The 17,261-nt window shown below is 36.1% G+C and overlaps 2 protein-coding genes across 2 annotated transcripts; both read right to left on the bottom strand.

The window, feature by feature from the left end:
- Positions 1-10,974: 10,974 nt before the first annotated feature.
- Positions 10,975-14,883, bottom strand: LOC113292531 (probable E3 ubiquitin ligase SUD1). The gene is made up of 4 exons (XM_026541457.1): positions 14,384-14,883; positions 14,076-14,284; positions 13,743-13,979; positions 10,975-11,564 (listed from the first exon to the last, which is right to left on the bottom strand). Exons 1-4 carry the CDS (start codon positions 14,678-14,680, stop codon positions 11,555-11,557), a joined length of 753 nt encoding a protein of 250 aa, XP_026397242.1. The 5' UTR covers positions 14,681-14,883; the 3' UTR covers positions 10,975-11,554.
- LOC113292515 (probable E3 ubiquitin ligase SUD1) lies at positions 14,870-16,552 on the bottom strand. The gene is made up of 3 exons (XM_026541456.1): positions 16,161-16,552; positions 15,387-16,001; positions 14,870-15,026 (listed from the first exon to the last, which is right to left on the bottom strand). The coding sequence occupies exons 1-3, from the start codon at positions 16,374-16,376 to the stop codon at positions 14,889-14,891; spliced, it is 969 nt and encodes a 322-aa protein (XP_026397241.1). The 5' UTR covers positions 16,377-16,552; the 3' UTR covers positions 14,870-14,888.
- Positions 16,553-17,261: the final 709 nt, after the last annotated feature.

Genomic DNA, 17,261 nt, shown 5'->3' with positions numbered 1-17,261 from the left:
TTCACCTTGATTTATCAATAGACGGAACAAAACTCATAGGTATTTTTGTGGGAGACAGATTTATCTATTCAATATACTTTTTTGTGTGAGACAGATTGGTTTATCAAGTCTTCGACTTTGGGTCGTAGCAACTCTTAGTTGTGGGTGAGATCAGCTAAGGGAATCAAGTGCGTAGAGTCCTGCTGGGATTCAGTGCGTAAGGAACGCGACTGTACCTTAATCAGTGTGAGATTGGTTTGGGCTCGACTATATTCCAGTCTGAAGTTAACTCGTGGAAGGATAGTATCTGTAGCGGCTTAATACAACGTGGTGTTCAAATCTGGATCAGGTCCCCGGGTTTTTCTGCATTTGCGGTTTCCTCGTTAACAAAATTTCTAGTGTCTGTGTTATTTCTTTTCCGCATTATATTTTCTGTATAGTTGAAATATCACAGGGTCTGCGTAATTAAATCAATAATATAATCCAACCTTTGGTTGTTGATATAAATTGATTAACACTTGAACATTGGTCCTTGGTACCGTTCAAGTTGTTTCACATAATAATCAGGCTCGCAGATTTCTGTCTGTTTGATTTGCTAATTACATTGTGAAACAGAGATACAACTATTGGATATATTTCCATTGATTGAGTCTGACTGTCTAGTTGATTCTCTTGGAATTATATTGGAGTTTTTCCATACTGATTGCCTAAACGAAATATTGGGTGTGGTTTTTAGACCCCCGCTTTTTCAGTATTAATCTCTCCCTAATCCACTTTTATGCGAAAGTACTGTATGGCTTTGTAAGTTTTCTTATATTGAGTGTTTCCGATTAAATTAATCAATAAGGTCTTTTTGTGGTTAATTAATTCGAGTATACTAGATACAAATTCATGTGATTTGTTAATTTTCAAAAAAATCCTTCTTTTTTTATAAAAGTAAGGTCGCTCATGTTGTTCTCTTGGGAATGACATCAAATGGGGGAGAATTCTTAAATGAACTTGTGATTAATTGTCATATCTTTGTGGGGAGAGCGGTTGTGGAATTCTTAAGGAGTTAACTTGTATCTTTATAAACTTCTTGGTAAATACACTAAGTTCGGACTATGTGAAATCATCGAAACAAAGTTGATATGTTCTCTTTTAGTCATGAATTATCTTTTGAGAATTCATTATGATCCCATAGTTTTCATACCTTTGACAATTTTTATTGGCAAAAAAGGGGAGAATTATTTGGTAGTTCACACTACATACATATGGTTTACGGATCATTATGTAAGGAGGAGTGGTTTTCACTATAAGATGGAAGTATTGACTAAGGGGGAGTGATACATATCACCGTAGTATTATTTCAAAGTTGTGATGCAATTGGACCTTGATATTATATAATAATACTATGACATTGTATAACAATGTTTCATAACTTTCGTTTTCATATTGTTGTGGCTACAGATCTTCAAAAACAATGATGCTGAGTTGAACACATTCAGAATCTATGAAGTACTTGGAGTAACGAAGAATTCAAGGAAAGTTGATGAGCCAAGGAAATCAAGCATGGTGGGTGAGAAGCTACAAAGTTTATTTATTTTACAATCCATATGTATTGATAGTTTTGTCACTAAAATTGACAAAGGGGGAGATTGTTAAAGCACTGCTCGGTCGAACTCGCAAGCGTTGCTATCTCAAGCTTGTTTGTCAAGTTTAGTTGATCAAAACTATATACTTGATTTCTAGTCTACTTATAGCTATGTCTCAGATTAGGATATAATGTGTAGTTGAGCTTCAGACTTCACGGCGTTCACCAATTGAAGAAGAAGATCTACTGAGGAGCTTGGAGGAACTTCATCAATAAAAGGTATATGTGGAGACTAAAACCTATCTATCACTCAGAAGTCTATTTTATTCTATCTTCTAATGAGACTTAGTCGTATAGCTATATAGACTTTTACATTATACACGTTTGATATTTCGAGAAGAGTTTATCACGCTTCTATTTCTCGAAATACGTGTTTGAAACTTTTTGCTTTGGCTATGTTCATCGTATTCTTGATGAGTTTAGTTGGAAACAATTTATTTGTTGGAAAATAAATATTAATTCAAAAGATGATCATGTCAAAATTACCTTGAACATCTTATATGATTTGTATGAGACTATTATTTGATGTTAGCTCGGGAAATTTCGTATTGATCATTCGATCACTTGAAAATTACTTGAAGCTAATGGTATGTGTGAGACTACCATTGTCGTATTCTAAGGATGTTTCATTGATTGAAGTAAAATTTTAGAATGATTAGCCATGTATGGATACAACACTGTATGCATATCCAGTATGCGAACTGTATTGTGATGATTCAGGTCCGGAACTCTTGTTTGCGTACCTAGTATGCGAACGGATTACCTGAGAAGGTCCGGAACTCTTGTTTGCGTACCTAGTATGCGAACGGGTTTTCCTGAGTCGGGTCCGGAACGGTTGTTCGAGAACCGGGTTTGCGAACGACTTGACTAAGCCAAAGTTCGGAGCTGCCGTTAGCGTACCCAGTGGTTAAGTTCTAAAATCGGTAATGTATGATTCTCATACTCGTGAACTAAAACGTTTATGATTTAAGGAATGCAAATTAACTTTGCAAATCGTGGCTTAATGTTCATGAATTGATTCTTGTATAAGTATTTTGTAGGATCACGAATCAAACCGATTTCATTTCAATTCGTTCATGAATATTTCTGTGAAATAGTGAACAATTTTGAACAACTCTATTTGAAACACAATTAGATTCATATGATTATATATCATGATTGATCATCATATTTGATATAGAAGTGTTACATGAATACGACTAAGTCAAAAGTGTTCATATGGCTAACTTCGGTTAACTGTTATTGAGCAACCCAATATACACGTTTAGGTATGGTTACCCATATAAAAATATAAGTATATTTCATTTGTGTGTAACAAGCTAAGAACATCTAACAGTGGATATTAATTTCTTAATTTCTAAGCAGACTTAACTTGAATCTTAAATGAGGAGTTCATCTGACGGTGAATATTGAATTCTTTGTTACTAAGCTATCGTAGCTTTGATTGTAAGCAACCCTGATTTGAAAGGCTATATAAGGGAGAACTCTAGCAACTGGAAAACCTAATCCCGACACTTACATGCGTCCTAGTTGCAAAATAGAGTTGATTCTCCTTTAACCTAGGTTTTTCAAAACCATTATTAGGTTAACGACTTGAAGACTTCATTTGGGATTCGTGGAGCCAGATCCAACTATTTTCTCTGTAGTTGCGTATTCTGATCTTACTTGTTGTATCTATTGAGTTTTATCTTCTCTAAGATTTACTCGAGATTTATCTCCGATAGGTAAGATATAAAAAGTAACAACAGTTTTTCGTCTCAGACTCTTGTGATTCCGCAATAACTTCTTATGTTAATCAGTTAAGTTATTGTGAGGTGACTAATATTTCTAGGCTGCTCTTCGGGAGTATAAGACCATATTATTAGTTGGTTCCTGTTCACCTTGATCTTTGTATCAAAAGACGGAACAAAAAGAATAAAGGATAGACATATCTGTGGGAGACAGATTTGTTTATAAGTCTTCGACCTTGGGTCGTAGCAACTCTTAGTTGTGGGTGAGATCAACTAAAGGAATCAAGTGCGCAGAATCCAGCGTGGTTCTAGAGGTGTAAGGAACGTGACTGTACCTTAATCAGGTGTGATACTTGGTTAGGGCTCAACTACATTCCAGTCTGAAGTTAACTTGTAGTATGCTAAAGTATGTAGCGGCTTAATACAGTGTGGTGTTCAAAGCTGGACAAGGTCCCGGGGTTTTTCTGCATTTGCGGTTTCCTCGTTAACAAAATTTATGGTGTATGTGTCATTTCTTTTCCGCATTATATTTTTTTATATAATTGAAATATCACAGGTCGTGCGTAGTTCAATCACAATTGATAAATACGACCTTGTTTGTTAGATATAACTTGATTGACACTTGGGCATTGGTCTTTGGTACCGTCCAAGTTATTTCTCATATAAATAAGGCTCACGGATTTCTGTCTGTTCGATTTGCTGACTGTATTGAGAAAGAGATAAAAGTTCTTTGATATATTTCTTAAATGAGTCTCACTTTTAAGTTGGTGCTCTCGGAATTATATTGGAGTTTAGTCCATATAGATTGTTGACCGAATTATTGGGTGTGGTTGTTATAACCCCGTTTTTTGAAATATTTTTCTTCCTTCAGGTTCAACTTTCATACCAATGTCTTTACTGATATCTTTGATCAGCTTATCATTTAAAATAATATTCCCAGATTTCTCAACTTAACACTCCAGATATGATGCTCAAATTTATGATCTTTAATATCCAAGTTGGGGTCATACTGAATCAGAGACAAAAGATGACCCATGATATCCCAAATTTTTGATCGAACCCCATCATAGGATTCTTTTTGCTAAAAAAGAAAAAGAAATAACCTTGTTTAACCCTATTCCAATTGGCTAATTGATCCGCTTTATTGTTGAAAACTCTCTCAAAGTAATGGATGTTGATGCTTTTGCCTTACTCAATAATCTCTTAAAATCAGAGAGAATTGATTCGGAAAATATGGGACCGAAATAAAAAATTTCACAAAAAGTGGGTGCGGGTATGACATTTTACGTCGGTGGGTTTCACAAAGAAAACTAACTGAAAAAAGGATGTGATGGTAGTTTTTACAATTTCCAACACAACAAAAAAGTGTCAAGTAATTTGTCTTTTTTGACCAGTGTCACTGTAGTACAATGATAAAGTCATTGAGTGATGATACCAATAACCCGAGTTAGAATCTCGCTAGTACCTAGTACCAAATTCTTTAACGATCATTTTTTTTTCTTATTTTGAATTCTGTTGTTTATAGATTGAACTTTTTCTTTTGTCTGTTCTACTTAAAACTTTGAGTTGTGTCTGTATTTTCTTTATGTCCAAAAAAAAAAAGTAGAAATTTACATTTAGTCCCAAGGTTACTGGGCTTAGGACGCTTTAGTCCTGCCCTCTTAAGCCTGGTACTAAAAGATCCAAATTTGTCAAATTTGAAACGAGTTAGTCCATTTATGAACGATTCAGTCCAAATCTGAATTTTTTTGATGGCAAAAATACCCCGTAAGCTATTTCTTCCTCGTGATACAATTTTCATTTTTTTAATTTCATTTTAAACAGATCTCCCGACTGAAGAAAAAAATCTGAATCCTAATCTCGTCATCTCCATGAAAATGAAATCTCTGAAACTAAATATGATAATCAAAGAAACATTCGATGCATCTTGAAAAAACCTATATAGTCGTCACTTGAAATTGAGGCGAAAAGTTGATGAGATTTAATTCATCAAATTAATTTGAAGATTTCATCATGGTAAGCAATTTGGAAACCTAATTACCGTTGATCGCTATTATTATTTTATCAATTTCGAAGTCGATTTCAGAATTTTTTACTTTGATTTCAGTTCGAGTTTCTTATTAGTTAGTAATTAGATAGATTTATGCTTATCTCATTATAATCTATATATATATATGCAGAGATCTCTTTCCAGGCACTTGTTCTCTGTTAATGGAAACCATTTGAATGTGTCCCGTCTTAGACATGAACAGGTAATCACAAATCATACCTAACCTCTTAATGTTTGTATTTTAATTTTTTATTTGAGCTTGACTTTTTTACCGATTCTTTATTTTCCATCTTTTTGATTTGGTCATCTAGAGTAGTATTACTTCCCTGCATCTAGTATTATAGCTAAATAAGAATCCATGTCAATAGAGAATTTCACCTTGTCTAAGTAACCACATGTTCCTATTAGAATTCTAAGCGAATGCCCTTATTTATAATTATAATCACAGTAGGATATACTCGATTATGCTCCTGTTAATGGAAAGTTTTTCTTATTTTGGACCTTTTTGGATTTTTCTTGTATCCTCCGTAAGCATATGCTAATTAAATTTGACATATCTCAGTTCTCGTATCACAAAATATAAGGTGCCAAATGGGAATCTTAAATACATCATCATTGGACTAGTAGTATCAAGGGAAAATACATATGTTATGCATTAATTTTTTTTGCTAATGATTTCATCTTATGCTTTAAACTAGTATTAAAGGAGAATATGGTATGCATTGGATTTTTAATGCTGATGATAACGTCTTATGTTTTAAACCGGGAGCTTATACTTTTGACAGTTCTAATCTCCATTACTCCAGTAAAAATCTTTCTTTCCACTCGTTCCAATTACTTTAAGTTTAATTAACTTTTGGAAGGGTTTCATTAAACATTCGTTTAGTTATCGCGTCAAGCTTTCATAAGTGACCAAGGGATTCATGTCATTTGCTTTTTTTTTTTAATCTTTATCAGTGCATTTTATGATCTCTTCTTGCTTTGACGTTTTTTGTCCTTAAAACTATTTCTCGTTTCAGTTTTATGAAGTTGTTATTGGATTTTTTTTGCTGTTCTCAGTTTGGACTTTGGATCCCTCATTAACAGAGACATCATTTTATGATCTGTTCTTTGAGGTCGATACATCTTCCCTAGCTAGAGCAGCATCCGTTGGGAAAAGAAAATAAAAATAAATCAGCATCCATGACAGATTTCTTTTAACAAAGATTGAGCTTTTAAAACAATCCATAAGATATTGTAAAAATTAAGTAGGTTCAGTGAAAATGTGAAAATGATTTTTGAAAATACAAGAGGTTGGTTTGACTTGCTGATCTGCATCCATGAGATCAAAAGGATTATGTATAATAGTCTACTAATGTTGGCGACTGCAATCTCTTCTTTGATCGTCATTCCATCTACTGTTGTAATTTGGATAGTTTCTGCATTTCACTTACTTGTTGTCTTTGTTACAGTTTAATTGGGCGGTGAAGACTCTCTTAAAAATATACAGTAGCAGGTTAGTAAAATTCAATCCTTCACTTCCAAATGTTGGATTTCTTTCTTGAGCCACTACTGGTGTTTGGAAAGCCGCTCTTTTTATTATTATTATGCATACTAGATCGAAAACTGCTGTTAGTAATGTAGGTTTTGAGATTTGATCATATGGAATACCTTCTGGTCTTGACTTATCATTTTGTATGTATACAAAATAAAGAGCCGCTTGTATTGATTTATCAAATCATATATTCTTGGATTGGTGCTTAACTATGATTGAAGAGTCACTGACTGTTTGTTGTGACAGAAATGACATGTGTACGTATTTGTACACCTATAATATAAGTGCACATTGTTGTACACATGTGACAGACGTGACATGTGTACATAATAGCCCACTCTAGGACTCTTGATGAAATTTTAGTGAACAATCCTTTTTCGTTTCTTTGATGTCGAATCAGTATGAGTCACTAACTCTTGGTTATGATAGAAATTACATGTGTGCATATTAGTACATTTATAATATAAGTGTACATTGTTGTACGCATGTGATAGAAATTATATGTGCACATATTAGTATATTTATAATATAAGTGTACATTATTGTACACATGTGATAGAAAACACATTTGTACATAATAACGCACTTGTAATACAAGTGGACAATGTTGTGCACTTTTTAATGCAGGTGTACATTGCTGTGCACATGTGAAAGAAATCAAGATGGTGGATATAGATCGCATAATCTTATGTATGCATTAATTTCTAGTTATTATTAGGTTTTTAGATATAATTTTATTTAATTTCCAGTTCATCTTTTTGATGATTTATTTTTTGAAGTGAATGTTGATCAAAAGAAATCAAAAAGAAAAATGGGACTTATGAATTATTTTGGTTCTACGTTGAGCAACCTAAGGAATTAATTTTATCAAGTAATTCTTCCCATGTAAAGATGAGATTTAGCATTAAGCGGTATTTTTTTTTCCTTTACGCCCTTGGTAACTTCACCTCATGTGTGAGGTTATAATTATATTGATTTAACAAGCTAAATCAATTGAGATGAATATCCATAATGGTCTCCTAGTAGCTGTCATCTGATCCTAACCTTGATGAACTTCTCAAGATCTGCTTTTGGTGAGTGGAATTCAAATTTTTATTTCCCATTGTGACAAATATCATATGACATTCTAATCATATACCTAAGTTTTGTATTTGTTAACAACAAAATAAAGTGTCACTTAAATCGGTTTAGAAAATCATGTATAGCTTGATTAGTGCTCAACTACGTCTACAAGTGAAGAGTCACAAATTGTTGGTATGATAGAAATTAAATGTGTACATATTGGTACACCTATGATTTAAGTGTGCATTGTTGTACACATATGACAAAAATTACATTTGTGCATAATATCTCACTTTAAGACTCTTAATCAAATTTTAGTGAACAATCTTTTTCATTTCTTGGACGAAGCAGTGATGCTATGAGTCCCTGACTATTGGTTACGACAAAAATTACATGTATACATATTAGTACACTTATAATATAAGTGTACATTGTTGTACACATGTGACAGAAATTACATGTGACATCATAATGCACCCTTTATAGATCCAATTCAGAGTGTGAATAATGTCATGCTTTCTTTTTTCTGGCCTACTACTGGTCATACATATTTATGGGACGAAAACACTAGTAAAGAGCTTTCTGCCCCGTCAAGGAACTCACATAGACGTTATGTATATAAGTTGCTGGATATTTTTTGTGCAAGATGCTGCTGCAGGTGAAACTTTAGATGATTTTACAACGTAAAAATGTGTTTGAAATTTTCTGGGTTGTGCTCCCCAATCTCCAAGCTTGTTGGCCGCTTTCATAAGTTAACTGCAGAAGCAAGTGATCAAGTGAGTGGAGGCGGGAAGACTGTTCTTACTTTCTGGACTACTTCTAAACAACTTTTAAAGTCTGATCCTAGATATGAGGAATGAAAGTGAGACCTTGTGGCGCCCCAATATGTAGAGAAAACGTTGCGGAAGAAAAATATTGGATCTAACTCCAGGGAACACAAGCTTATCACAGATGCAAAGAGTAGAAGCTATCTTGATTCATGGAGGATTAATGAGACTTCATGGGCGGAGTTCAACAACAAGGTTAGTTTTTCCCCACCAAGTGTCACTTTTATTGTTAGCTGGCATGTGATAGTTGTAGGGGCATCTTAATGTGTACATAGTTGTACACCTGTCGATTGTTAATGTGTATATGGTTGTGCACCTATTGATTATTAACGTGTACATAGTTGTACGCATGTTTTGATTGAAAGAAACTTCTTTCATTAGAAGTTGGATATGAAAATATTTTCTTGTACTTAACTGAATCAGAACTTCTTTAGGTGAGCATGTTCGGTTTCTTAATGTCGTTATTACTTAACGGTTGTTCTAATATGTATGGATGTTGGATTATATATGTTTTTGTAGATGTGTACATAGTTGTACATCATTGTCCCGTCTTCTGGATATACAACATGTTCTATGGGTATGGATGTTGGATTTTGTAGTTTTTTATAGATGTGTACATTGTTGTATATCATTGTCCCGTCTCATTGATATATGGACTGTTCAATGGGTATGTATGTTGGATTTCTATGTTTTTGTAGATGTGTGCATAGTTGTACACCATTGTCCCGTTTCGTGGATATATTGCATATTCTGTGTAAGTATTACAATTGCGGTTGTTTAGCAAATCACAGTACTGGGATGTTTTGAAGCCATATTAAGTTTGTGTGATTAGGCCCAAAGGGATTAAGTCAGTAACTGATTAACTTTTTACTTTATTCATTTTCTTGCTTTGTCTCTTATGTGGTTGTTGGTGCAAGGTTAATCACTTCTTTTTCAAGCTGCGAATTCTTATGTTTTATTGTTTTGTCCTTGATACAGGTTAACTGCTAAACCAACCTTTACAAATCCGGCTATTAATCAACTAGAGCTTGGCGTGGTTGATAGTTTTGCCAGTCTGTGTACACTAGAGTGGTTGTTGGCTACCAAGGATGTTGGATTTTCTGGATTTTTGCAGATGTCTACATGGTTATACATTAGTGTAAATTAAAATAAAAATGAGAACTATATAGTCATATAGGTACTCTTTTAGTAGCTCTCGGAAAGAGCTTTCCGAATATATAAAGTTTGCGAATTTTGGACAAACGTTTCAAAAGATAAATTGTTTTTTAATTGTTTTTATGTTAATTAAAATTGCTGACATCATCATAAGTCACTGTGGACTAAAATGCAAATATTTGGACTAAATTGTGATAAGGTTATTAATGTACTTTCCCATATTTTGGACTAATTTGTACCTAGTTGACTCGGGCTGGACTAAAACGTACTTTTGGACTGACTTTTAGACTAAACCGTAATTTTCCCAATAAAAAAAACAACTAGCAGCTGGTCTATGACTCGATTCCGATTTAGACCCTGAGTCGGCATAAAACTCTCAATGCGTTATTACTAAGCTAGGGGTAAGCAGATAGCATCCAATTGCCTAGAGAAGACAAGGGCCTGAATATGCGAGGAGGGAAACGGTCTCGCATTCAATCTAAGCCGTTTTAAATTGCATTGGGCAATTGTGGTTGAAGGAAAGAAGTTGTTGCTTACATGTATGTAGCGCCGGATAGGATGGATTTCAATCCACCAACTGACACCAATACAATACACCTATGTAGAGTGTAGACACTAATATTGAACCAATCATTCCATTTAATAAATCAATTGTTTCATTCTAGCTGGATTGTGGATATAAGAAAATTGATGACAGGAAAATTCCTCCAAAGTCCAAACATATTCTGGTGTATCCGAAACATTAACAAGACCAGACAATGTCTGTAGCCGTTGTTGGTTTTAAACTTTTAATGTAGAGAAAGAAAAAAATATGCCAGTTGTCTGAAAATATTGCCATTAAAGATTGCAGAATATTGTGTTGGAATCAGTGGCTCCCTAAAGGATATTTCAATTTGCCACAGATTGAAGATAGCACTCTAAGACTTGAGTTCATGTCTCACTTGTGTTTCCAATTACAATGTGTTTATTAAAAAACAAAAAACTTCAAAATGAGAACCAAAACAAGTTCTGAAACCTCCTTCCTTTGGTATTGAAAATCCTACTCACTAGTCGAAGCACCTATTCTGAATATTTACAAGCAACACTGTGTAGCTTATATAACAATTTTGATCCTCTCTCAAAAGAACTTTACCTGCCAAGAAAACAAAACAGCAAAACTGCTCACCTTTGATTTTTAGTGTCTTTGAGATTCTGATACCCATCTTACCTAACTTTGGCACTCCAATGCTGCTTCACCAAAATTTTGTAGCCCCAAACCAGAATAACGTTCATTTCGCATAGAATTGTGAAGGTTGGTGATCCAAACAGGAAATCTTTTGGCACAGGAAAACAGTACAACTATGGCCAGGTAGGCTACCCAAGTGAACCGATAGACAGTGGAGTTTACTGTTAGCGAAAACCCAAGCGAGGGAACTATCCATCTTGCAAAAACGTACGGTAGACAGAGAGACATTAGCAGATTCATAATGATTGGGATCAGTAATTCCTGCAGCACCCAATGCCTTGGAAGTTTCAAGAAATCATTTTCTCTCGCCCTCTTAAACTTAACCCGCCAACTTTCATCCACCAGAACAATCCTATCGTTCAGCAAAACCTGTAAAACACAAATCAGATGATACAAATGCCAGGAGATAAGCACACTTTATAAGTTTTTTAATATTCAAATTCCAGGGAGGCTTCTAAGACTAGGGAGCTATGTGTATTTCTATATAGGCAAATTCTAGAGTTTCATGCTCGACATCCTTCTTTGATGAATCAATTAGGCATCAACCCTAGTTTTCCCAACTCCTGGAATATGTTCATCGCATTTTCAGCATGACCATTATGTGCACCTTCATCTTAAGGGTCCATCACGAGACGCTATTCAAAAAGTGACACGGTAAAGAGTTACAGCACATGCCACTGTCCTCCACAGCTTAAAGAAGAATAACCCCACTGCAAACCCGATTAACACTGGAATGACAATGCTCTGAAACCAAAAGACAAGAGTTAACATTAGAATCAGATCCTACCTAGGAATGCAAAGAAAGAAAGAAGAAGGAAGGAAGGAAGGAAGGAAGGAAAAGGAAGGAAGGAAGAAGAAGGAAGGAAGGAAAGGAGGAAGGAAGGAAGGAAGGAAGGAAGGAGGAAGGGGAAGGAAGGAGGAAGGAAGGAGGAAGGAAGGAAGGAAGGAAGGAAGGAAGGAAGGAAAAGGAAGGAAGGAAGGAAGGAAGGAGGAAGGAAGGAAGGAGGAAGAAGGAAGGAAGGACGGAAGGAAGGAAGGAAGAAGGAAGGAAGGAAGGAAGGAAGGAAGGAAGGAAGGAAGGAAGGGAAGGAAGGAAGGAAGGAAGGAAGGGAAGGAAGGAAGGAAGGAAGGAAGGAAGGAAGGAAGGAGGAAGGAAGGAAGGAAGGAAGGAAGGAAGGAAGGAAGGAAGGACGGAAGGAAGGGAAGGAGGAGGAAGGAAGGAAGGAAGGAGGAAGGAAGGAAGGAGGAAGGAAGGAAGGAAGGAAGGAAGGAAAGGAAGGAAGGAAGAAGGAGGAAGGAAGGAAGGAGGAAGAAGGAAGGAAGGAAGGAAGGAAGGAAGGAAGGAAGGAAGGAAGGAGGAAGGAAGGAAGGAAGGAAGGAAGGAACGGAAGGAAGGAAGGAAGGAAGGAAGGAAGGAAGGAGAAGGAAGGAAGGAAGGAAGGAAGGAAGGAAGGAAGGAAGGAAGGAAGGAAGGAAGGAAGGAAGGAAGGAAGGAAGGAAGGAAGGAAGGAAGGAAGGAGGAAGGAAGGAAGGAAGGAAGGAAGGAAGGAAGGAAGGAAGGAAGGAAGGAAGGAAGGAAGGAAGGAACGGAAGGAAGGAAGGAAGGAAGGAAGGAAGGAAGGAAGGAAGGAAGGAAGGAAGGAAGGAAGGAAGGAAGGAAGGGAAGGAAGGAAGGAAGGAAGGAAGGAAGGAAGGAAGGAAGGAAGGAAGGAAGGAAGGAAGGAGGAAGGAAGGAAGGAAGGAAGGAAGGAAGGAAGGAAGGAAGGAAGGAAGGAAGGAAGGAAGGAAGGAAGGAAGGAAGGAAGGAAGGAAAGAGCAAATATCTATTGCAACAATCCCATACCAAAGTGATAATAAGACACAACGCTCGACGATAATAAAAACAACTTGCAGAGATCGCTGAATCGTAAATGCGCTTTCCATGCTCTAAAGTGCTCAATCAAGTATCTTACTCCAGTGAAAGAAGTCCAGATGGAAAAATTTCCAATAAAGAATGCATAGAGATCTAAGGAGTGAAGCCAGAAGCTTAGTGTTAATAAAAAAAATCACCTAAAAAGCATGGATTTGAGAAGAAAGTACAATGTCTACAAAGTACATTACCGTTGCACTTGATGCCACGAGTTATTGGGAGGTCAGAAATGGAACTGAACAGTACACGTCCTAGTGGTAGGGATACAATTATCAAAGATGAACTCAAGAGGAGCAATGTTACCCCAGCCAGAATGATAAACAACACAACATGACGTACAAAGGTATAGCTGCAAATAGTTGAGAGATCCAGTGGAAGATATAAGTTTAAATTTGGTGCAGAAGACAAGATACTGTACCAGGTGCATGAAAATATATCATATATCACCAAATTTGACATTTCAAAAGCAATTAGTGAACAGGTTAGGTACTCCACTACAAATATCTTTTGACAGAACGTATTCCACATGCGAATATGACAGAACTTGAAATTTTCTTCTGGTACTGAAACTCATAAACAAATATTACACAATTGAAATCACTTATCCATTATCAATGCAATCAATTGAAATCACTTACCCACACTTGAATCCGATTATCAGTTTGTCCTGCCGCATTTCCACTTTTACAATCTCCTGCCCACCAATGTCCTCAGGTCTAGAACACAAGAAAGTACTCAAGCCAAGAAAACAGCAAACTGATGTAACCCATTGATGGAGAAGAGCTGCAACTGTTTCCCGTAGTTCAGTTGCATAAGGTATGCATATCTGGAGCAGAAGCATGACTACAGGAATCTCAGTGAATGGGTCAGATACACTGCAATTTGGAAAGAACCTGGTTAAATATTACCTGTCATAGCAAACAGAAATAAGAAGTAGAAACATGGTACACAAGTAGTAGGTAGCAACTTACGAAATACGCAGAGGGAAGATAGTTGGTGCTAATCGCATGGCCAGTATGGCTGGTAAATATACTAGAAATACTATCGAAATGCCATTAATAGCAACGGAGAACAAAAGTCGACTAGCTTGCAAATACACATGACTGATAAGTCCATGTAAAATGATGTCGATTGGATCTGCTAAATACTGGAGAATGTATAGAACTTCTTTAAGCAAAACCTGAACAAGTTGTAATATATCATCAAAAAACATTACATAGGAAACTGCTAATTAGGCAATAACGATGTCAATTTCATTAAATAGGCTAAAGAATAATACCCTTTGAAGAAGGCTAGTAGAAATGTGTATCTGGAACATGTATATGATTCGTGCGGCCCAATGCATTGAAGAACTTAATAAAGGGAATTTCAATAAGAATTCTATCCTATCAGAAAATGACTTCCCAAGCATCGTAATGGTACAAACATCCAGCCACCAGCCATACACCAAAGGAAGAACTATGAGATGAATTATCAGAAAGAACGGATATATCATCATTGTCTGGAATTTCCTTAGATAGTAGCGTATCTTTGATGCAAGAGGATAGCAAACGAAGACCAAAGACGCAACGACCATATATCCAGTTGCAAGAGTAATAACATCATATAGGCCTGAGCTTCGGTACACTGAAAGTGGCTTGCCAATGCTGCTTAAGGCTTCTCCTGGTCCAATAACGTTTGCAGTCAAGGTTTCAGTTACCACTTCTATAGCACATGAAAGCAGGCCATCTTTCTGAATTTCAGCAGATAAATTTGTAATGGCAGGTGATGCATTCTTCAGTGAGTTATTTCCTATAGAGAGTGCTGACTCTATAAATGGCATGAAAATCGACGAAGCTGCAAAGAAAATCCATGAAAGACAATGCAGAATAATGTCCTAACGAGAATGGCACCAATATCAGCACACCATTGGTAATCAGAAACTGCAAAAAGAGAGAAAGAGAGTATGATTTTAGTACTATAATAATGTATAAAATTCTTAAACAAAAGACTTGTGAACAGTCATAGAATTGCACATAAGGATACTTGATGGATGCAGAAAAAGGTTCATAGAACTTCATACTGATAAGCGAAGAAGAAAGGGAAAGTGAGACCATATAATATTTCATGAAAAAATCTTGAAGTTTTCCAGTGAGGTAAATTTACAATCTGGTGCAATAAATTGTTTGGTTTGGCATTTATGTTGAGCCACTAGGAAGCAGCTCACAATTCTAATCAATTAAAGCTGACATTCCTGGTACTAGTAATGTAAATAGAATGGTAAAAAAAGGAATGAGACTTACAAATAAGATACTCATGACCAGATAAACACAAGTACTTCGTAGAGGAACATTAAACCTGAAGACCATAACCATCACACCTTGAAAACTCTGAAGAAGAGGATCTACCAACAATATTACCAACAATCTTAACCCCGGTGCCATATTATCGTCATTTCTAACTCCAGCAATAGCTTGCGGTTCCCCATCATCTTCGCCAATTTCATCATCAATATGATTCTCATTACCTGGTGTCGGAGCTATTGCAACATGAGCCCCATCCTCCGCATCCTCTTCATCTTCTCTCATTAAAGCAATGCCACACAACAACATCACAAATAAGACATTGCTGATTACAAAGCCATACAACCAGTCCATCATAGCTGTTGAAGCAGACATATGACTATCAACCAATTCTTTTGCTTCAGAAAGGCTCCTTACTAAACTCAAACGCCATATCCAAGATGCAATTAGGGGTGGCATAAGGAGTTGCTGAGAAACTGAAAAACAAAACCGCACACAGAAGAGCAGAACATGGCATGCTTTCATTGCAATCCCACACACAAACTCTCTGAGAGGTAGTCTTGTTGGAGTATTCTCAGCATAAACACGATAGACATAATACTTATGTTTACACACCTGCAAAAACCATACTAACAACAATTAGTCTACAATCTACATAAAAAAAGGAAAAATCAATAATAAGAAATCTCCAATTGCTCTAATCAGACTAAAATAAAGTATAAAACCCTAAGTAAAAAATTGAATCAGGGATAGAGATAGAGAGAAAGGGTGAACCTCGCATTCAAGAGAGATGCGTTGCGCCATCCAGCGGAGGAGACAATTTGGGTGAACAAATTTCATACTCCCGGAACAAGCACAAGGGTACTGAAGTGGGTTTTCAGAATCACCAGGGCTATGACAAATCCTGCAAATCTTCTCTTCTTCTTCTTCTTTTTCATCTTCTTCTACTCTCTCTTTCATGTTTTCTCTGGTTTCCAACCCTCCTTCCATTTTCAATCTCTCTTGAGTCTCTCACTATCCTTCCCTTCACTAGTACTCTCTGGTCTCCACTGGTTTGGTGTGTGAGAGGTTTTTGGTGGAATAACAGAAACCCATTTTTGCTGCTTTTTCCCACCATTTTCTTTTATTAGCAAGAGCTCGTCTGTGCAGTGCTCAGTATCCAGAGATTTGTCTTTTTGTTTTACCTTTTCGTTTGAAATGTCTGATCAATTCTGTTTTATTACCTTAAAAACTAGAGAAGGTAACGTCGCCAAACAAACAGGGACTTAAATGTAAACTTTTTGACCCCACTTGCCTAGCGTGTATCATCATCTCAGTTGTTTTTTAAAATTTTACTTTCAGGAACGGCAATTACTATGGTAATGTTCAAACTCAAAATTTTGTTGAGCCACATGATGGCTAAACGGGTTTCTCCACTATGATAAAGCTGGGAAAAATGAACAGATTCCGTTTTCTAGAACCCCACTAATATTTCTTTTTAATATAAAATGTTTTGTAGGATAAAGATGAAAAATAAAATATAATATTTCGGTGAGATAAAATAGGATTGAAGTGAGATAAAATAGGATGAAGTGAGATAAAATAGGATAAAGTGAGATAAAATAAGATTAAAAAGCAGTAAAGTAATCAGGATTGTACTTGGCGTCAATCCAAGAGTCGCGGGAGTCAATGCAAATGTCGCTGGCGTTTTTGGTATGGTCGCGCGTTGGTTCTTCCAACGCCAGCGTTTTTGGCAATGTCGCGCGTCCTTACTACAGACGCGCGCTGGATGTTCCGATTCAATGTTCAAATCAACAGATTTGTTGATTTGAACATCCATTTTTCATGTTTGTTCATTCCATAGTGGGAGCAAAATGAACAAACTCTGAGTTTGTT

The sequence above is a fragment of the Papaver somniferum genome, chromosome 1 (assembly GCF_003573695.1).
Source record: "Papaver somniferum cultivar HN1 chromosome 1, ASM357369v1, whole genome shotgun sequence".
In the NCBI taxonomy this organism is placed as follows: domain Eukaryota; kingdom Viridiplantae; phylum Streptophyta; class Magnoliopsida; order Ranunculales; family Papaveraceae; genus Papaver; species Papaver somniferum.
The sequence above is the reverse complement of the archived record's forward strand: the minus strand, read 5'-3'. Positions and strand labels throughout refer to the sequence as shown.

Excerpts from the sequence above, each read along its gene's own strand:
- LOC113292531 (XM_026541457.1), bottom strand. The coding sequence starts at position 14,680 with ATGGTCGTTGCGTCTTTGGTCTTCGTTTGCTATCCTCTTGCATCAAAG. Across the intron at positions 14,285-14,383 it reads CTACTAGCCTTCTTCAAAGG|GTTTTGCTTAAAGAAGTTCT; the intron begins GTATTATTCTTT and ends CAACTTGTTCAG. Across the intron at positions 13,980-14,075 it reads ATCTTCCCTCTGCGTATTTC|TGTATCTGACCCATTCACTG; the intron begins GTAAGTTGCTAC and ends TCCAAATTGCAG.
- LOC113292515 (XM_026541456.1), bottom strand. The coding sequence starts at position 16,376 with ATGGAAGGAGGGTTGGAAACCAGAGAAAACATGAAAGAGAGAGTAGAA. Across the intron at positions 16,002-16,160 it reads GCATCTCTCTTGAATGCGAG|GTGTGTAAACATAAGTATTA; the intron begins GTTCACCCTTTC and ends TGGTTTTTGCAG. Across the intron at positions 15,027-15,386 it reads TGGTCATGAGTATCTTATTT|TTTCTGATTACCAATGGTGT; the intron begins GTAAGTCTCATT and ends CTCTTTTTGCAG.